The sequence below is a fragment of the Ochotona curzoniae genome, unplaced genomic scaffold (assembly GCF_017591425.1).
Source record: "Ochotona curzoniae isolate NIBS_2020 unplaced genomic scaffold, NIBS_Ocur_1.0 contig_2688, whole genome shotgun sequence".
In the NCBI taxonomy this organism is placed as follows: domain Eukaryota; kingdom Metazoa; phylum Chordata; class Mammalia; order Lagomorpha; family Ochotonidae; genus Ochotona; species Ochotona curzoniae.
Genome location: NW_024465553.1, coordinates 28,947,270 through 28,969,197, shown reverse-complemented (window position 1 = coordinate 28,969,197; position 21,928 = coordinate 28,947,270). Strand labels below are relative to the sequence as shown.

The 21,928-nt window shown below is 44.1% G+C and overlaps 1 protein-coding gene across 1 annotated transcript in view; it reads left to right on the top strand.

Annotated features, from left to right (window-relative positions):
* GCC2 (GRIP and coiled-coil domain containing 2) overlaps positions 1–21,928 on the top strand; it is a 60,416-nt gene that overhangs the window by 9,421 nt on the left and 29,067 nt on the right. Inside the window, exons 6-15 of the mRNA XM_040975518.1 lie at positions 374–2,827; positions 3,463–3,532; positions 6,603–6,703; positions 6,787–6,885; positions 7,113–7,232; positions 7,750–7,914; positions 8,177–8,281; positions 9,752–9,914; positions 20,535–20,635; positions 20,738–20,815. Coding sequence (XP_040831452.1) covers positions 374–2,827; positions 3,463–3,532; positions 6,603–6,703; positions 6,787–6,885; positions 7,113–7,232; positions 7,750–7,914; positions 8,177–8,281; positions 9,752–9,914; positions 20,535–20,635; positions 20,738–20,815 — 3,456 coding nt within the window. The remainder of the gene's footprint in view (positions 1–373; positions 2,828–3,462; positions 3,533–6,602; positions 6,704–6,786; positions 6,886–7,112; positions 7,233–7,749; positions 7,915–8,176; positions 8,282–9,751; positions 9,915–20,534; positions 20,636–20,737; positions 20,816–21,928) is intronic.

Sequence of the window (21,928 nt, the reverse complement as noted above, 5' to 3'; positions counted from 1 at the left end):
ACACAGAACTCTAAATCCTAGTACCTATTCAGTTCAAGAATGTTCCGTATCATCTTTTGTGCCTGGTGGATGTGGGCTAATTTTTTAAAGTCCCTATTTATTTACTCAGGAGCTGCTACAGGTTTTATGAGTAGAATACCTATATAATTTTGCCTTATAAAATAAAATTCAGGGATTTTTTTAGTTGTGACTTACTGTTTGGAGAGATAGCTTAAGGAAGGCGGAGCCTGAGCGTCGTTCTTAGGATCTCACTGTCATGTTTCTGCAGGATTGCTTTTGCTCATCCCTTTTTTTCAGTTGTTAGCCTGTGACTGATATTTTTCCAAGGACAAGGCTTTTTGTCTAACTTTCATTTATGTGTATTTTGGAATAGGATTCCATAAGTAAGACTGAAGACATACAGAAGGAATTTGAACAGTCGCACAGACACTATGTGAAAGAAATTGAAAATTTGAAAAATGAATTGTTGACAGTACATTCCCAACACAGTGAAGATAAAGCTAGATTGCAAAAAGAACTGGAAGAAGCACTGAAGAAACAGTTAGAACTTTCAGAACAACTTCAAGTTCAACAAGACGCTGAAGATAATGTTAAGAAACTCCAAGAGGAAATTCAGAAAATGAGACCAGCCTTTGAAGAACAAATTTTATATTGGCAGAAGCAGTTAGAAGTTACCACTGATGAAAAACAGCAAGAAATTAGTCATCTCCAAAAAGTCATTGTGTCTAATTCCCAAGACTATCAAAAAGATGTAACTAGTTTGCAGAAAGAACTTTCCCAGTTAAAAGCGACATACCAAGAAGAGGTGAAAAAATTGGCTTGCCAAATTGAGGCGTCAGCTAAAGAGCATGAATTAGAAATAAGTAGGTTAACCCAGCTAAATGAAAACTTAGCGAAGCAGTGTGAGGCGAGTGAGGATATTAAGGAGAAGTATGAATACGAATTAGAAAACTTAAAGAAAGCTACCTCAAATGCAAACCAGGAAAATCAGATAGATCCTGTGCTCTTGCAAGAAGAAGTTCTCGTGGAACAGGTAGCAAATGAAAAAGTCAGACATTTAGAAGATACCTTAAAAGAATTGGAATCCCAACACAGTATCTTAAAAGATGAGATAACGTATATGAACAATCTTAAGTTAAAACTTGAAATGGATGCCCAACATGTAAAAGATGAGTTTTTTCATGAACGGGAAGACTTAGAGTTTAAAATTAATGAGCTATTACTAGCTAAAGAAGATCAGGGGTGTGTGATTGAAAAGTTAAAATCTGAGCTAGAAGACTTAAATCAACAGTTTTACCATACCGTGGAACAGCATGACAAAGAAGTCAAGAGTCTCAAAGAACAACATCAAAAAGAAATCTCAGAATTAAATGAGACTTTTTTGTCAAGTTCAGAAAAAGAAAAACTCACATTAATGTTTGAAATACAGGGGCTTAAGGAACAGTGTGAAAAGCTACAGCAAGAAAAGCAAGAAGCCTTCTTAAATTACGAGAGCTTGCGAGAGATCATGGAAATTTTACAAACAGAACTGGGGGAATCCGCTGGAAAAATAAGTCAGGAATTTGAGTCCATGAAGCAGCAGCAAGCATCTGACGTTCATGAGCTTCAACAGAAGCTCAGAACTGCTTTTAATGAGAAAGATGCTCTTCTTGAAACTGTGAATCATCTCAAAGCAGAAAATGAGAAGTTACTGTCTCTACAGGAATTGGTACCCAAACTTGAAAGTACCATAAAGAGCCTGCAGGAGAAGAATGAAACGCACTTAATTAGCCTCAGCCAAAGGGACACCGCGTTACAAGAATTGGAAGCAAAGGTATGCTCTCTTACTGAGGAGAAAGATGATTTCCTAAGTCAAATAACAAGTTCTCATGAAGAGGTGGATCATCTCAAGAACAAATGTGAAAAGGCGGAAAGGCTGGTTGTAGAACTTGAGGAGAAAGTGGGACAAACAACTCGATCCAACAACGAGTTAGAGCAGAAAGTAAATGAACTAACAGGAGACCTAGAGGAGACTTTGAAACAAAAGGACCAACAACTAGAAGAGCTAATGGCTCAGGTTAAAACTCTCTCCGAAAACCAGGCAACGTTGGCCTCGGAAGTGAAGTGTCTTTCGGATGAAAACAGCAGACTAAGTTCAGAAAAGAACCAGTGGAGTAAGGATTTGGAAACTCTTCTGTCTCAAAAAGATTGTATCCTGAAGGAAAATATCAACGAATTCGAAAAGAAGCTTCAGTTAGCGATGGAAGAGCGAGACAATTTAAGCAAATTGCTTGAAAAAGAACAAGATTGGAAGTTGTTTGTCAAAACACAGCTGTGTGGTTTTCTGAAACAGTTGGGGTCAAACATGTCAGAGGAAGATGAAAAACAAGATGCTGAAAGTGTCCTACAGACTGTGGGTGAATCCCTAACAAAATTAAACGAGGAGAAACAAAACTTAACTTCTCAGTACGATGAAAGGATAGCACAGTTAGAAAAAGACATTAAGTGCCTTCAAGAAGAGAATGTTGTTCAATGTGAAGAACTTAAGTCCTTACTAAGAGACCAGGAGCAGGAGAAGATTGTCTTAAGGAGAGAGTTAGAAGAGACCGTGTCAGAAAAGGAATCCCTGCGATCTGAACTTCAAGTGATAAAAAACACCCATGAAAAAACAAGCCTTGAAAACCAGAATCTTGTCATTCAGCTGGAAGAATTGTCTCAGAATTACGCCAAGAGTGAAATCCGCCATGAAAAAGACTCTCTCACAGTGGACCATGAAAACCTGAGGTTGTTACTAGAACAAAAAGAATCTGAATTACGAGATGTGAGAGCAGAACTGAGTTTACTAAAGGTATTATTTGAATCTTATAAATTCAGAATCTTAGCTCTAGTCACAGACTCTTGAAAACAGAAATAATTTTGTATTTTAAAGCCAAAAGTAACCTTAGCAGTAAAACTCAAATGACCCATTTCCAAAAAATACATCAAGTATTTGCTATTGCACTGATTTCTTTTTTTTTTACTTGATCACGTTATGATTTTGAACATAAGATTTAATTATTCAAGGCTTAAGTATTATGGTCATGATTTTCATCTAACCGTGAAAGAAAGTTAAGTCATTCTTGTGTGACGTCACTGTCTTGCACTGTCAGTCAAGTAATTGACCACAATATTTTGCATTAGCTGAAATGGTGGGATTTCCTCAAAAGCGTATGAAAGTGATACACTAAGTATCACTTAATCTTTTCCTTTACACACGTATGTGAAGTTGTGGGTCTCTCTTACTACCCATTGTAGTAGATGCCATATGCATAACAAAGTCAGTATTATCTGCCCCATCACAGGAAGAAAAAGACTGTTGACCAAATTGCTTTTTTAATGAATTCTCTTCGGTAATGATTTTCTCGAGCTCAACATGATGGTCAGTTCATCCTGAGAAAGGAAATGAATTCTGTGTTTTGTTTTTGTTCTCCTTGTAAAATCCAGGATTCTTTAGAGAAAACACCTGTAAAAGATGATCCACATTCTTCAGTGAAAGAGCTGGAAGAAAAAATAGGTAATTATGATTTTGAAAATCTTAGAAAAATTCCTCTTATTGTTACAGTAGCTGGGAAATACAGATGCCAGTTCATATGCTGCTGCATGCTTGCCACTTGCCATCTATTTGCCTTTTCTTTTCAAAAGTTACAATTTATAATAATGGGGGTGGGAAAGTGTTGGTATTCGTTTAACACACTATTTTTCCAAATGTTCTAGACACTGGTGATAAAAATGTAATGAATTAAGGGGCAGACTCTGTGCTCAAAGAGCTTACTGTCAGGAAAGGCTGGTAATGGTGTTAACAGCACAGAAAGTGGCCTGTTTTGAATTATGACAAACGTCAGAAAGCAGAATGGAACCTTCAATTTTGGCATAAAGTTTGGTGTTTTAGCAAGAAGTAACACTATGTCTGTATGTTAACATATATAATACTAAATAACATATTGGGAAGTTCTTAGGAACTGCACCATCATGTGGTGGTATGATGTACACAGGAGTTGATATTTTATGCTTATCTAGTTATTACTCATGACCAACATGGGCTAGCTCTTTTAATCCCATTTGAAAATGGGAAAACACGGGCCCGGCACGATGGCACAGTGGTTAAGGTCCTCACCTTGCACGCCCAGGATCCCATGTGGGCGCCGGTTCTAATCCTGGCGGCCCCGCTTCCCTTCCAGCTCCCTGCCTGTGGCCTGGGAAAGTAGTCGAGGACGGCCCAAAGCTTTGGGACCCTGCACCCGCGTGGGAGACCCGGAAGAGGCTCCTGGCTTCGGATTCGCATAGCATCAGCCGTTGCAATCACTTGGGGAGTGAATAATCGGACGGAAGATCTTCTTCTCTGTCTCTCCTCTCTGTATATCCGCCTTTCCAATAAAAATATAAAATATAAATCTTTTTAAAAAAAAGAAAATGGGAAAACAAAGACTTTAAAATGTTGTGTATAGCGTACCCATGATTCCTCAGTTTGGAAGGGAGGGGAGTTGAAACAGCTTTTAATGACTCCCAATTCTCTGTAGTGTGTATGTAATTGGACCAAGTTAGGAAGCTCAGATGGCAAGATTTAGACAAGTTTAAATACTAATCTGAGTGCAGATGTCGTGTAGCATGCTGTATACAGCTGGAAGCAATGAGAGACCCCAGAGCTAGATAGGAACATTTGTGTGGTTTTTTTTTTTTTTTAAGATTTATTTTATTTTTATTGGAAAGGCGGATATACAGAGAGGAGGAGAGACAGAGAGGAAGATCTTCCGTCCGATGATTCACTCCCCAAGTGAGCCGCAACGGCCAATGCTATGCAGATCCAAAGCCAGGAGCCTCTCGGGTACAGAGTCCCAAAGCTTTGGGCCGTCCTCGACTGCTTTCCCGAGCCACAAGCAGGTAGCTGGATGGGAAGCGGGGCTGCCGGGATTAGAACTGGCGTCCACATGGGATCCTGTGTGTGCAAGGCGAGGACCTTAAGCACTGCGCCATCGCGTGGGGCCTGATAGAAACATTTGTTAAGGAGTGGGTATCACCAAGAGTGTAGAAAAGATGAGAAGCGCAGACAGTTCTGTCCTTTAGACAAGATAATCACAACAAGGACAATTGAGAAAAAAGACAAACTGCTTCATCCTGGCAAGTGCTCCTGAGGGGATTGATTGGTTCAGGTGAATGCCAAGCCCTGAGCATCAGCTTAGACCCGGGTCAGTGCCTGACTCTGAGCCAGAGCCTAATGGAATTTCAGAAACCAAAGGGGGAGAGACGTTTCAGAGCTTGCATCGACGACTGTTGCAAAGAAATCTGCCGTAAAAGAGATGGCCCCAAATTGAGAGAGGAGGGTTTATTTTCTCTGGGGGAAAAAGACAGCGGCATGTATGAGAAGTGTCACTCATCCTTGTCATCTCTTCCTTCCTGCCTTCGCTTGCCACTGTCTGTGCCTGACCTTGAGTTTTCCGTGTTACGTTCCCTGCTGCCTGTTTATGAACTACTGGGAAAGTCACTTCAAGAGGGAAAGGAAGGGCAATTCCTCCTTCGCCGCTGGAAGGCGAGGAGGGTGGGAGGAATTGCAGAACACGCGCAGTTCGGCTGTAGGCACTAGCAGACTGACAGGCAAGGACAGCAATTCAAATCCTAAGAGTACCAAGTAGTCAAGTCCTCAACACTGGCATTTAACCAGGGAGCTAGTTCAGAAGGCTCCTGTATGCGTAAAACATTTTGTTGTAAAACTCAGGCTCCCCAACCAAAGATGTGGCATTTTAGCTACATGTGATATGTACTTGATCTCAATTTGCAGACTGCCACCTAAGCCGTTACAGATAGGCCTTGCTGGACATCTTCACAGTAGAGGAGTCCTAGCAATGTCTCGAATTCCCAGATACTCATCAACTGACCTACAAAAACAAGAACATTCATTAAAAAATAGAACTATTTCCTTGTTTTCCCCACATAAGAATATTTAAGCTTTTACTTTTAAAAAGATGCTATGTGAGCCAGGATTGTGGTGCAGTGCGTTGAGCCCCCGCCTTCAGTGCCAGCCACACATATCAAGAGTGCTGGTTCACGTCCCAGCTCCTCCTCTGCTTCCAGTCGAGCTCCCTAAGAATGGTCCTGGAAGCAGAAGAAGATGGCCCAAGTGCTCGAACACATCTGGGAAATCTGAATAGGAGTTGCAGTGTCCTAGCTTCTGCCTCATCTGGCGTTACAGCCGGTGGAAGAGCAAAGCAACAGGTGGAAGATCTTCCTCTGTTCTTTCCTTTCGCTCTCCTTCCCTTTCAAATAAGTAAATAGGTAAATCTTTACCCAGCAATTTCTTTTGCTACTTGCTCTGGTTTAGATTGTTTCCAAAGTAAAAAATCAGCTAAACGAAGCAAGTAATTTGATTGTTTTCCTACTTTTAGCCTCACCAGCAAGTTAATAAAGTTCATAGAAAAACGGAATGAAATGATAGTTTTGGTGCAAAAAATTTCAAAGGGTTCGTGAAAAATGCACGTTATCAGAAATTACACATGGATTTAACGGGGTTTTTGGAACCCAAATCTGTGTTTTAATTCCATTCCCTTGAACTCTTTGAACTACCACGGAAAAATCCTTTTGTTTGTTTTTAGGAAATCTGGAAAAAGAATCCAAAGAGAAGGAGGAAAAAATAAGCAAGATAAAACTAGTTGCTGTGAAGGCAAAGAAAGAACTGGATTCTAGCAGAAAAGAGGTAAATTTCAGGTCTCTGGTATTTTAGAAACTTGAGAGTTTTTATCGCCTTGAAAGCTTACCTTTACCACGTGTTTGAAACAGGCCCAGAATCTAAAGGAAGAGCTGGAATCCCTTCGAGCTGAGAGGGATCAGTTGTCTGCTTCTGTGAGAGATCTCATCCAAGGAGCAGAAAGCTATAAGGTAAAGCAGTCATCTTAACAGCAAGTTACGTTGGTCACATAGCAGAATGATGGAATGATGACTGGCCCTGAAGGGCAGCACTAGTGCAATGTTACAGGAATAGAAGGGGAATCTCTGAGCCTAAGGAACTATGTCATGAAAAGTCAAAATGTTTATCTATTTCATGATACTTCTTACCTGCTGAATGCTTAATAATTTGCCACATTTAAGCCTTTCTCTTCTCGAAGAACCTTTTATTAGAATATGACAAGCAGTCCGAGGAGTTGGATGTGGAAAAAGAACGGACTAAAAATTTCGAACAGCTTGCAGAAGACCTCACAAAGCAATTAAGAAATTCAACTTTTCAGGTAATTTTACACTGACTAGGTCCAGACATGACATCTTCAATCTGTGTGTTGTAACATCAGTGCCGTTGCCTAGAGGTTCCCAGCGGCGGTGGATGACTGGGGCCTGGTGGGCACAGCCTTGGGGCTGGGACCAGGGGCCAGTGCTAATGCTGCCTGACAGTTGGCCAAGCCTGTGTGGCTGCAAGGCTAAGCCCCAGTTGTCTGAAAAAGTAAATAAATGAACAGGTATTAACAATAGGTGGAATAGTCATATGCAATTAATAAGTATATTCCTCCCCACTGTTGAGAGAATTTAACAAACCGGAAAGTCACAGTCCAGCGTAGTCCTGGAATCTTATAAAATGTGGCATGCATATATCAATCACAATAGATTTTTTCCATTCATTCTTTATCTGACGTTGTCGCTCCGTGGAACTGATTTTGAAGTCTGTTTTGCGAGCAGTGGCAATGTTCTTATTACGTTGATTCTTCCTCTCCTCTGTGTATTTCCTGCATTAATGAATCTTTGTCCTTTCAGTGTGAAAAACTAAAATCAGATAATGAAGACCTCCTGGCTCGTATTGAAACACTCCACTCTAATGCGAAGTTATTAGAAGCACAGATATTGGAAGTCCAGAAGGCCAAAGCAGTGGTAGACAAAGAATTGGAAGCAGAAAAGCTTCAGAAGGAGCGGAAGATAAAGGTAAAACCAGCCCGTGAGCTGGACACCTGTGAAGGGTGGTGATGTGATGGGAATATTCAAAGGAAGGTCGGTGCATCCAGCAGAGTGCGTGTCACTCCTTAAACTCTTGGCGACTTTGAAACGTCAAGCAATGACGCTGGACCATAATGCTTTACATGAGAGACTATCAACCTTTTGATATGTCACTGTGTTGGTCGTGTTGTATAGCCCTCTACAAATCCTTTTTTAATGTTGCCTGTGTTCTTACCATTTTTCATTTTAGGAGCATACTAGTACTGTGAATGAACTTGAAGAGCTTCAGCTGCAACTTCAAGCAGAAAAGAAACAACTCCAGAAAACCATGCAGGAATTAGAGCTAGTTAAAAAGGTAAGATAGCAAGGTCCGTATTCACATTGTTAAACTAGACGTGTAAGAAAGGGCTAAATGTCATTTGTGGTCGTTAAGTAAGCTTTTAGCCTCAGCAAAGTGAAAATTTAGCTCAACTGCTTGTCTTAGGATTCCGCTTGATGAATTTTTAGACTTTGATCTCACATTTTTTTCATTGTCTGTGTATAATTGTTGCATGGGGGAAAAAGGAACATTTGGGGAACCCTACACAATGACTTAATTGACTGATCCTCCACTCACTAACACTGGCATCCCATATGGGTGCCAGTTCATGTCCCAGCTGCTTCACTTCCTAGCTGCCTCCTGCTTAGTGCCTGGAAAAGCAGCAGAGGATAGCCGAAAGCTTTGCACCCTGCCCCGTGAGGGCGACGAAGAAGTCACTCCCAGATCCTGGCTTTGGGTTAGCTCAGCCCTAGGCATTGTAGACATTTGGGGAAAGAAACAGTGGATGGAAGATCTTTCTTTTTGTAGCTCTTTTCTGTCCATAAAGCTATCATTCCAATAAAAAAAAAATAATAATTTTTTTTTAAATTTTTTGATTAATATCTGAAGTTAATGTCAAAGATTGGGAGATTTGACCGATTTTTTTTGACCTTCCCAAAGAATCAGCTCAAATGAAAGACACTATAAAAGCAGCTTAAAATATTAATAGCCTGAGGAGGATTGCAATATAGTCAGTTCATGTGCTAGTTGCAGTGCCAAAAGCACAAACTGGAGTGCTGATTGGAGTCCCAGCTACTCTGCTTCTGATCCAGCTTCCTGCCAGTGTGCCTAGGATGGCAGCAGATGAACCCAGATTCTTCAGCCCGTGCCACTACTGTGGAAGACCGGGACCAGAATTCCCAGCTCCTAGCTTTGATCTGCCGTGGACCTGGACGTGGCTGCCATCTGGGGAGGATACTAACAGAAGGAAGATTGTTCCATCAGTTGATCTCACTGTCTCTTTCTGTTACCTTGCCTTTCAAAATAGATTTTTTTTAAAGAAAGTAATTAATTAATGGAAGTTATCATGAAATACATTATGGGCAGGCATGGATGGCTCAACTGGTTAATCGTCCGCTCACAAGCACCCATGTCCCGTATGGACACCAGTTTGTGTTCCAACTGCTTCACTTCCAATCCAGCTCCCTGCTTATGGCCTGGAAAAAACAGTGGAAGATGGTTGAAAGCCTTGGGACCCTACACCTGCGTGAGAGTCCCAAAAGAAGCTCTTTCTCTCTTGTCTCTGTCTGTAAAAATCTGCATCTTCAAAAAGAAATATTTTTTTTAAAAAAATGCAGTTAAAACAACTTGATGAAATTAAAAAGTTGTTTTCACTGCTGTGCGTCGTACTTTCAGATTGCAGAAAAGCTTAACAGAACCTGCTCACTCCTGTGGTATCATTGTTAAATGTTTGCAAAGGAAATTAACTGACCAAATATGAACTGTTTTCATCTACAAAACATACAGGATGCCCAGCAAACCACATTAATGAATATGGAAATCGCTGATTATGAGCGCTTGATGAAAGAACTGAATCAAAAGTTGACAAATAAAAACAGTGAAATAGAAGACTTGGAGCAAGAAATAAAAATTCAAAAACAGAAGCAAGAAACCTTACAGGAAGAAATGAGTGAGTAGACCTACATTGTTTTTTGGTGATTATTTCGTCGTGGCAGAACGGGAGGAGGGGCTGGTGACACGCATTAGCTGTGGCTGTCACCAGGTTCTGCTGCCAGGCGGGTGTTTGTTCCCGAGGGCCAGGAACAGTGTGAACGCATTTGCCATTACCAAGTTTACGGTCCAAAGAAAGCAGTGGGTGGTTCACGTTGATGGAGACACGTTCGTTCTGTTAAACACTTGTCGTTTGAGCAATAAGCAAAGAGAAAATGGTCTTTGCCAGCAATTCATGAACGTTGGGAAAATTTTCAAGTAGGAGAGAAACATTTGTTTATTAAATGATTCTATTCTGTTTTACCCACAAATTTTTTTTTCTAATCTTAGCATCTAAAGATACAAATTTCCCTATAGACACTCTATATCACAAATTGATACGTTGCGTCCTTCATTGATGTTGTTTTCCTATTTTAATTTTTGAAGTTTGCTTTATGAGGTTTCCTTTTTTGTGTTTTTGTGTTTTGGTACATGGATTAATTAGAAATACATTGTGTAAAATATCTGTTAATGACTTCTATTTTCCCTTGGCTGTTGGAGACTACAGTCTGTATGCTCTTTGAAATTAATTTGAGTCTTGTCTTATAGCCTAATACATCTACAAAGTATTCTTCCAGGTAGCACAGAATTGAGTCTTGATTTTCTCTTCAGCCCAATCATTTCTGCCGTCTAATTAAAATATGTAATCTGTGTATTTGACATGATTATTTCTGTGATTAGATTTAAATCTACCTCCTTGCTGATTGTGTCCTGTTTTGTCTAATTCCTTTTTATTTTTTCTACTTTTCTGGAATTTGTTGTTTTATATGTTGCCCTTTTATCTCTTATAAGGTTATTAGTAATTCTTGGCTAGCTTTTATTTTATTTATTAGGATTTTCAATATACTCATTGAGTCTATCACACGTTACTTTCAGATAAATTGTAGCCCTTCTTAAATGTAGTGAAAGAATTTCAAGCTAACATACTTTGGTTTTTTTTGTTTTGTTTTGTTTTTTGATTTTTGATTTTTTTTTTCATTTTATGACACAGTTTTTTTTTAAAAGATGTAATTTTTTTTTTAAGATTTATTTTATTTTTATTGGAAAGGTAGATATAGAGAGAGGAGAGACAGAGAGGAAGATCTTCCGTCCGATGATTCACTCCCCAAGTGAGCGCAACGGCCGATGCTATGCCGGTCCGAAGCCAGGAGCCTCTCCGGGCCTCCCACGTGAGTGTAGGGTCCCAAAGCTTTGGGCCGTCCTCAACTGCTTTCCCAGGCCACAAGCAGGGAGCTGGAAGGGAAGCGGGGCCGCCAGGATTAGAACCGGCGCCCATATGGGATCCCAGGCATGCAAGGCGAGGACCCCAACCACTGCGCCACCGCACCGGGCCCATGACACAGTTTTATAGGCTCTGGGATTCGCCCAGCCCCTCGAAAAAGTCCTCCCCCATATTGAATGCCTCCATATTGTTACAGTAGTACATATTAATATCCGGTCATGATTCCTTCATTGCAAGCATGGACCATGCAGAGTCCAGCATCTTATGTCCAGATAAATTCAACAGTTTCACTGGGTGACCATCCTTGGTCTGAAAGTAGAGCTAGCAGAATATCAACTCCTTCGATGAAAAGCCACTGCACAACTTCAACAACAACTTACAACATCATGAAGTTAATTGACATGGTACTGAGTGACTAATATGTTAGAAAATGCAAGTTATTAACCACAGCCTGTAACTACTTCATTGACATTTGCATCTTAGTTTATACACAACCGGCTGCTATACACCTAAAAATGATTGTACGGTACTATTTACTGTCTCATGTCTATTTTCATTTTTACATTTAGCAGCTTATAGTATTCAGGCATGATTTCTACTGAACTTCGTGAATTTTAGGATAGTCCAAACTGACATAGCTCTAACATGCCATATGGTAACAATTGAGGAGCAGAACAGTTTTAGGAGGGGTGTGCAGAAAAGTCTTCAGTACCTTAGTCAGGAGTAACTGATCTTTGTGTCCTGCCCGGTAAGGTATATGGGAGTCCAACATGACTTTTTCCTGTCTGTCCTAAGCTTTCCTTATTGGTCTCTATCTGATCTATTTGTGGGGAGGGTCTCCAAAGTGACCCTGATGGTCATTGCCAAAGATGGTGGGAGCCAAGGTTGGTACTAAGTAAGGACCAGAGAAAGCTCCCCTCCTGAGTCCCAATGGAAGTTTACTGTTCTCTGTTTCTGAGGACCGCTAGGGCTCCTGGCTGTTGTTCTGATGACGTTAGATCCTGTGAGGAAGGATCTGGGCTTCTTCCATCTCGTGTGGAGATCTGATAGGGAACAATTGACCTCAGAGTTCTTGGCCTGCAAAGGCTCTCCAATTCCCTGTGGTCTCATTGGCAGATGGGATGTAGTCCTTTGTGCTTGTACTGGTAGTCCTTGGTGAGGATCTGGGAGTCTCCAGGGTTGGGATACAAACCTCCTCCTGTCCTCCTGCTCCACTCTGGGGTCCCCCCTGCTCTGTGCATATGACCTCCTGTTAAGGGGCTGTCTGGGTCGCTCTTGGATCCCACTGTATGTCTTTATAGTTTTGCTAATGTCTAATGCAGATTCGAGTCTGCTGTCTATAAGTTACCTGTTACAATCTTGATAGATTATCGTTAACACCTTCCTCACACACCTTCTTAGAATAGAAGGTGGAAGATTTCTCTGTTCTCCCGACCCATTACGGAATAACATAAGGAATTAAAATCATATCAGGCTTTTCAGTTCTTTGATGTAGATCGTAAGCATTCTGTCTCTCATTGATTGTTGGTTCATTGGTTACATCACAGTATCTTATTGCATGTGATATAGGCTGTTTGAGGGTGTAACAATATTACAATTTACAGCTACTATTTTTTGGATTAACATCATTTCATTTTATTTTATGTGCTTTTAAAAAGACTTTACCGAAAATTTCGATATTTAAAAAATATTTAGTCACATGAGATCTCTTCAAAAAGAGTTTGTGAGAAAATGGAAATAAATAATGAGTTTATTTTTAAAAACAGTTACCAAGAGAAAGACTGAGAGAAACAAAGAGGGGATATTTTCCATCCACTAGTTTACTTCTCAAATGATCACAACGGCTCTGCCGATGGAGCCAGCTGCCTGGAATTCCATCTAGGCCTCCCAGGTGGGAAATAGAGACCCAAGCATTTGGTCAATTCTCCATTGCCTTCCCAGACACATTAACCAGCAGCTAAACTGGTTGTGCAACACTAATAAGATGCCAACCCATTGCACCACAATGTATATTTCTTTTTTTGTTTGTTTGTTTTTTTCATTTTTGATAATCTTTACATAGTTAATTAGGGTAAAAAGTTTCAAGGTACACAGTAAAATGGGTGAGACTATTATTTCCATATTGTTTCCTTCATCTATCTGAGGTAAAGAGGGATTTTAAGGGAGAAGCCCCACCCAGGCTCCCACCCACCCCAGGTCCCTGATGTGGGGCAGGCTCCGAGATTCTTGCTCAAGTGGATTTGATAGTTCACTGGTTATGAATCACTGCCAGTCTTGCCACTCTAAGCATTATGAGGTCTTTCAAGAATCCACTGATTGGCATAGTCCATCATAGAGTGTCCGTTTGCCCAATTTTTCACTGCCAACATATAGCTGAGATGGTTGATTGACTTGTTCTGTCCTCTGTGTTTTCATGATTAGGGTTCTGAATCTGGCAGTTCGGTTAGGAGGATCCCCAAAGAATCTTTGTCTAAGGTGTTCTCAGACCAGATTCTTGTATGTTCTAGCAAGCACAGGGCCCAGCACAGTCCATCACCCCAATCAGCTGTTGGTTGCAATTGCTGGTTCTGTCTGCAGCCATGTCCTCCATGGAACCAATGGGTGTTGCAGTCCAGGCTGGTTCTGCCCAGCACACACTTGGCCTTCACATAAACCAGTGGGAGCTGCAGCCTAGTCAGAGTGACCCACAATAACTCCCACCAGGCCTGCCCCCTATCTTGGTTTGCCAGTATGTGCAGTAAACTAGTCCAGTCTGTCCCACACCCCATTCAGCTCTCATACATGTCAATGGGTATTGAAGCCTAGTTCAACCCAACCAGTCCAAGTATGCAGCCCACACACATGCTGTTGGGTGCCTTTCTGTCAAGCCACCTCAGCCCCTGTCCTGGTTTTCGTGCCCTCCCATGGGAGTGGTAACCCAAGAAAGAGGAGCCCACTAATTCCCCTCTAGGCCACTCCCGCTCCCAGATTATGCACTGTCCAGGTGGTTCTGTGGTTTGACTTGACAGAACTAGGCCCCAGTGCCAGCTTCTGCCAGCTGATGCTGCGGCTAAGCCCAAACAACCCTCACCCACTCTTAATTCTGTTTGCACCAGTAGCAACAATCAGCCCAGCCTGGCTTTTCCCTAATCTTGGCCACATGAGGCCCACAGGTGCTGTAGCCTTGCCTAATCTGGTCTTCCCCCATCCCAGCTCACGCTCTCCATTGGGAGTAGCTGTCCAGTAAGGGAACACCACCCTCATTCCCCCTGCCAGCTCTGCCCACTCCCTTCCTGGTTCTCGTGCGTGCTGTTGGGCGCTGTGATCACATCTGGTACAGGTAACCTCACCTTGCATTCTGTATTGTGCACTGGTTTTTGTCGCGACCAAGCCTGACTCCACCCACCCTCTGTTCTTGTGCTCGGATTCACCAGTGGGTGATGTGAACTGATTCAGCCTGGCCTGCCCCTGACCCATGGCGAATGTATGCCAGTGGGAAACTTTCCATGGCCTGTTCTGGGCTGTTTCTTATCATGCTTCTTGCACTTACCTGCAGGGTCTATGTCCTGCCAGAGTAGTTGCCCAGGCTCCTCCATCAGAACCTCTCCCAATGCCAGATTTCGTGCATACCAGGGGGTCCATGAGCCAGCCCTACTCAGTTCACCTCCTGTCTTAGCAGGAACAGTGGCTTTTCCTGACTGGCTTTCAACCCAATCTGGTTCTTGCTGTTGGATGTTTCAGCCATGGCTCTTCCATACCTACATACGGCTCACACATGTATCAGTAGGGGTTGAGACCTAGCCTAGTCTGTCCCACATCTACCCTGGTCCTCCAGAACACCAGATGGTGTTGGAGTCTGGCCCGGCTTGGTGCATCCAATCCCAGTTCACACTTGTGCCAAGGGAGACTACAACCGTTTCCCGTTCAGAACGCAGCCTCCATATCAGCCCACTGCCCCTCAGTGGGAACCTCAACCCAGTTAGAGTGTCCCCTTAGCTCCCCAACCGGGCCTGTTCCCAGCCATAGATCACGCGCATGCCAGTGGTTGCTCTGACTCAGCTTGGCTCAGCCCCTCACCTGTCCCGACCCCTGCCTTAGACACTTTGGCTTAGCGTCCCTGGCTCAGACAGACCAGTAGGTGCAAGAGCCTAGCTCGGCATGACATGTGTTGCATCCTGATTTCTAATTTGCTTGTGTTCTAAGGTTTGCTCAGTCCTGCCCGGTCCACCCCGTTCCATTACCAGCTCACACATTGGCCAGCCATTGGAGCTACTTTGCCCAGCTTGTCCAACTCCCAGTTCTGGACCACATGTTCACCAGCGGGAACTATGACTTGCCAGGGGAGTTTCCCAAGTTCCTCCACTTGACCCACTCCCAGACCCAGTTCTTATACGTGCCAGCATGCGGTATAGTCTGGCCTTCCATTTGGCCTTATACGAGCAGGTGAATGTTGCAGCCCGACCCACCCCAAAGCCTATTCAGGATGCACATTCGGGTGCTGCTACCACAATGTATATTTCACAATGCATTTTTTTTTAAGATTTATTTTTATTTTTATTGGAAAGGCAGATGTACAGAGGAGAGAGAAATTGAGAAGATTTGTCCGATGATTCACTACCCAAGCAGCTGTAACAGCTGGTACTGAGCCAGTTCGAAGCCAGGAGCCTCTTCAGGGCCTCCCACAGGGTTGCAGGGTCCCAAAGCTTTGGGGCGTCCTTGACTGCTTTCCCTGGCTGCAAGCAGAGATCTGGGTGGGTAGTGGAGCCATCGAGACTAGAACTGACGCCCTAATGGAATCCCGGCACATTCAAGGCGAGGACCTTAACCATCACGCTATCGCGCCAGGCCCCACAATGTATTTTCATAAACTTGTTGCAGAACCCTTTGGCATGAATTTAACATTTTTATACCAAAGTAAACACCACTTTTTTATATGGAGATTTTGTTTTTTGAAAATTTTATTTATTTGTGGTACCTGTAACAAGCAAGTAAGCTTGGTGCTTGGGAGAAGCAATCTCTTCCTGATGGTGCAGAGACTCCTCTGCTAAGTGTATTCCAGTTTCTTTCTTTTCTTTTTAAGATTTATTTATTTATTGGAAAGTCAGATATACAGAGAGTAGAGACAGAGAGGAAGATCTTCCGTCCGATGATTCACTCCCCAAGTGAGCACAACGGCCAGTGCTATGCTGATCCGAAGCCAGGATCCAGGAACTTCTTCCAGGTCTCCCACGTGGATGCAGGGTCCCAAGGCTTTGGGCCGTCCTCGACTGCTTTCCCAGGCCACAAGCAGGGGGCTGGATCGGAAGTGGAGCTGCCAGGATTAGAACTGGAGCCCATATGGGATCCCAGTGCATTCAAGGAGAGGACTTTAGCCGCTAGGCCATGCCACCGGGCCCGTATTCCAGTTTCTTTTCTCAGCATGAGAGGTGAATTCGGAGCAGACACACAGAATGCAAGCATGGGACCACAGGAGTGAGAGCAGCCTCATTAGGGAGGGTCGGACCCATCCCTGTTTGCTCACCCTCTTTTGGGTTGGGGTGGTACACTGATTGAACATGTAAACGAAATGGACCTTGGGTGGGGTTAGGTGGGAGCGCAGCCTACGAGTGTAACAGGTGTTTGGCGTGGCAAGGTAACACTGCCCAACTAATTCTGGTTTAGCAGCGATTCGTTGGTAAGGTGTTACTCTTTGTACTTGGAGAAGCACACCGCCTGAGAGGCTGGAGAGAGGAGTTTAGTTCACAGTGGAAGGGCTGTACCTGAAGGAGCAGTTGCCCCAGCAGGCTGTGTCTTCGAAGCAACAGCTATGCAGAAAGTTGAAATATTCTAGGCCTTATGGCCATGTGAGCTACACAGCAGCAGCGGTGTGCCTCTGCAGTTGGATATGCCAGCCGGGAGGGGATACTGTCTCAGCCAGGGAGGAGCCCCGTGGCTTCGAGTGAAGTGGCACCTCTGGGAAGAGTTCCTATAAAAGAGGCCTGGGGAGAAACAACTGCTTAGCCAGGTGTGCACTTTCCTGTAAGTCGACGGGGGCGGGAGGTGACAGGAGGGTGCCATCTTCTTCTGTATTTCAGAGGAGGCTCAGGTGCAGCACGGGAAAGCAAATGTATCCAATTGGCATTTATGGGGATGGAACGCCTCAGCAGGGCAAGGCTACAGCAGTGAGCCTGCTGGAGACATCTTAGTTCACTGTCCCTCACTAACTCACTGACGTGTCAGAGAACATATTTTTCAGACATCTTTATAAAAGGGACAGTGTATAATCAAGAACCCAATCCTAACCTGCATGTCAGGCAGAGCTTGTAGGGCGATTTGGAAAGGCTCATCATGTTGGCAGTGAATCCGTCTTCACGTGTGGGCACCTGAACTGCCTTTTCCAAAGCTTTCCTATGCGCCTGGAGCTTCGGTTTAGACACCATTGGAGTTTTGAACTAGTATTCCCATTAATATCTTCACGGTGACCAAACAGCAAGTCTCCGAGATTGCTTCATGTGCTGGTGGCCAAGTGACAGCCAAGAGTGAGCTCGGTGACAGTCCTAAATTCAAGTGATTCTCTCCCTTAGTCAAGAATGACATCTGGAATATCTGAATAATCGAATTTTCTTGGCCAGTACAGTATCCGAGTTAAGTTCTTGGTACAAATTGAGCAATGCAGCTGTGCAAGCATTTCCTTTTGTTAATTAGTCCCCTCTTTTATTTTTTTGGCATTTGTTTATTTAAGAAGCAGAGAGAGACATAGCTGCCATCTGCTAATTCCTCAGATGTCTGGGTTGCTGGGCGGAGTCAAGAAGACCCAGGAACCCAGGTCAGGTGGTCATGGAGCTGCTGCTTCCCTGGAGTCAGGAATGAAGCCAGGACTCACTCACAGCCAAACGCTGACGTGGGATGCGGTCGTCCGCGCGCTGTCTTGAGCTCTCAGAATCCGTGTGTTTTAAGTGAGCTAGCTCGAAGTCAGTCTCGGGACTGTGGGGTGGGGAGGGGTCTTGAGAAGGCCCCCGCTGTTCACTGATAACTGCAGGATGTGTGTGGTACAGTCAGCAAGTTCTAGAAACTCAGAGGAGAGAGGCCGTGTAGACCAGAGCATCATCAGTAGCTGGATCAAGATACCTCTGAAAAGTAAGATTTGGAGAGAGAACAGACGTTGGCAGATGACATGCGCTGCAACCACAGTGTAAGCAGAACTTGAGAGGAAATGGAGTAGAGCTGTCAGAGAAGTGAAATATGATTAGGAAGATACCATTTGGCCCATTTTGGAAGACAGTAGGGAAGGCTTCTGTCTGTTACATCAGATTAATTGGAAGGAAGTAGTGTCTGGGAAAGTCGCCAGCTTCGTGACAGCCAAGGCTGGGAAGGCTGGGCTAAAGAGTTGTAGAAAGGGCCCTGACACAATAGCCTAGTGGCTAAATCCTTGCCTTACATGCTCCGGAATCCCATATGGATGCCAGTTTGTGTCCTGGCTGCCCCCTTCCCATCCAGCTCCCTGCCTGTGGCCTGGGAAAGCGGTTGAGGATAGCCCAAAGCCTTGGGACCCTCCTGCACCTGCGTGGGAGACCCGGAAGAGGCTCCTGGCTCCTGGCTTCAGATCAGCTCATCTCTGGCTGTTGCGGCCACTTGTGGAGTGACCCAGTGGATGGAAAGTCTTTCTCTCTGTATCTCCTTTTCTCTGTAAATCTGCCTTTCTAATAAAAAAAAAAAAAAAGAAAATAAGAAAAGGAGAGACAGCTGGACAGTGTTCCATGTCCCAGAAAGGGAGAGACAGGTGACAGGAGGAGTTGACTCAGCCCAGTGAACACGCACACATCTTCCTCTAAAGCTCTCCATCCTGTGACCTACGCTAACTTTGCAACTTCATTCTCCCTGTTCTCCCGGGCGAGGAGGGCTATGAATTCTTCCTTAGGCATTTTTCCACAAGTGCATTTCATCTGTTTCTCGTCCTTCCACGCCTTTCCCTGCTGTCCATCCCCTTTCCCATCCCCCTCACACCCCACCCCCTCTCATCTCGCCTCTTAGCTTTTGGAATCTTTTACCATCTCAAAATGCTTCCTGTTCTGGGATGCCACTCTTGTTCCTCGTAACGTGGATACAACCTCCATCCATGGATCCCCATGGCGTCCGTTTCTATTTGCTTTACATTATCTCGTGAAATGTGATCCATAAACAAATGACACGTTATCTGATTTAGGCGCTCAACTTAGCGCGTACTTACTAGGGCTTCTTGTATAATTTGTGTATCATAAGATGCTTTTTAGAAGTAGGGAAATGGTTGCCAGGAGGTAGCTGAACTAGGTTCCTAACAAGTATAGAGAAGGTGTTCCTGTTCCTATTTGCCAGGCAGTATTTTATGTGTACGCGTGAGTGCACGGGCTAATGCCAGGTTAACTTGGGAAAGCACATCATCGCTCGTAAGAGCTTTGAGCAGCACAGTTCATCGAGACCAGGAATCAAACCCACTGTTTCTGTGACACTGGATGGTAAGAGCCCATGTGTGTGCCCCGTGTACTCCTGATGGATTTCACAAAAGGTCTCACAGCTGGATACGACCTTTAGGTTGCTGGATATGACCTGTAGGTGGCTGTTGGCTCCCTAAGGTCTAAACATGGATTCACTTGTCCATACTTGAACATTTTTTTAATCTTTTAAAAAAAAAAAGGTTTTTTTATCATGTTTAAATCTGTTAGTGAACTATTTTGTACTAATAGTCCCTCCTACAAAACGGTTGTATCCGAGTTACTGTCGGAAAACATGATGCGATCAGAAATACACAGCGTCTCTCTTGAGGCGTTTCTTAGCCATGGGACTCCTCATCTTGTAGAAGGAAGTGTAACACGCCTTCAGCGTCCCATGCTGAAGTTTGCGTGTGCGTACATTGGCTTTAAGGTAGGCCAGTGGGGGCGTGGAAGTCAGACACCGGTCACAACCACTCTTCCTACAGGCCCGACTTGACATGCTTCCTGAGCCAACAGCCTCTGTCGTGGTTCCTTGAACCTGACTTTGTGACCCAGGTGCGGCCGTGGATCGTATTTACATGAAAGAGAATGGTGTTTTCCAGTAGAGCTATATTCGTGGAAGTAGCCGGTAGGCCACACATAGCTGGCTCTGGGTGAGAGCGAAATAAAACAGATGAAATATGTGTGGGACTTGTGCAAGCTAGATGCTGGCTACAGTGGAGTTTTTTTTTTTTACATGGTTTTCACAATTGTCCAATTAGTTTGAAATACTCAACAAAAAGCTAAAACTAGTTCTACGGGTAAGTAAAAAAAAAAAGAGAAGGTCTTGTCTTCACGTATTTAATCCATTTGTAAAACTTCTTTCATCTACTGAAATAATGTGTCATGTTAGCTTTACTGCAGACTTCTGTCCAACAATATGAAGAACAAAACACCAAAATCAAGCAATTGCTGGTGAAAACAAAGAAAGAGCTGGCAGATTCCAAACAAGCGGTATGTTTTTGTTGTTGTTGTTGTTTTTATATTTTAGTATTTATTCTAAGTTGACTTCCAGAAACTTCTTCCGTCGTTTAATCCAGATTCCCGATTCTTTAGGAGGCTGAGCACGTACTGCTTGAAGCGTCTCTGAAGGGGGAGCTGGAGGCCAGCCAACAGCAAGTCGAAGTCTATAAAGTAAGGCTCTCTGCACAAAGGACAGCAGCAGTTAGAGGTTATTTCAATAATCCCACCATGATTTGACTTACGAGAATATTGTGAAAATTTTCTCAACATTTCGAGACAGTAAAAACAGTACATTGAGTTTCGCGTATAACCAGGACATAGCTTTTTTTAACTCAAGATTTAGTATTTTCTTGCTTTTGAGAATACACTGCAATACACTTTAGTACAAAATATGATTAAATGCATCACGTGAGATTTTGTGTGATTACACTTTAATTGACGGTATTTTAATTTAAAATGTGTGGATCATGTTCTGCTGATGTTGTTTCTACTTTTGCAAAATAAGACATAGAAATGTTATGTGGACATTTGGCGGCTCATTAAGACACCTCTGCCACATACTGGAGTATCCAGGTTTGATTCTCATCTCGGCTCCTGGTTCCGCCTTCCTGCTGCTGCCCACTCTGGGAGGCAGCAGGTGGTGGCTGCAGTAATGGGTCCCTGCCGCCCGCAGCCATTGGGCCCCTGCCGCCAGCAGCGGGGTCCCTGCCACCCGCAGTGGGGTCCCTGCCACCCACAACGGGGTCCCTGCCGCCCGCAGCGGGGTCCACCCGCAGCGGGGTCCCTGCCACCTGCAGCCATTGGGTCCTTGCCGCCCAAGGTGGGGTCCCTGCCACCCACAGCAGGGTCCCTGCCGCCCGCAGTGGGGTCCCTGCCGCCCGCAGTGGGGTCCCTGCCACCCACAGCAGGGTCCACCTGCAGCGGGGTCCCTGCCACCCTCAGCGGGGTCCACCTGCAGCAGGGTCCCTGCCACCCACAGCGGGGTCCCTGCCGCCTGCAGCCATTGGGTCCCTGCCACCCACAGCAGGGTCCCTGCCGCCTGCAGCCATTGGGTCCCTGCCACCCACAGCAGTGTCCCTGCCGCCCACGGTGAAATGCGTCTCCAGTTCCCATGATGTTGCAAGCTTATGGAAACTAAGCCAGTGGATGAGAACTTACATGCTCACTCACTTGCTCTGTATGCCTCTCTCAATTTTTAGAAGTAGATTTTCTGCTGTGTAATGATATTACCTTGTACATACCTTAGTCTCAAACCCCAGGTTTATGTTTTGGGAGAATGCCTTG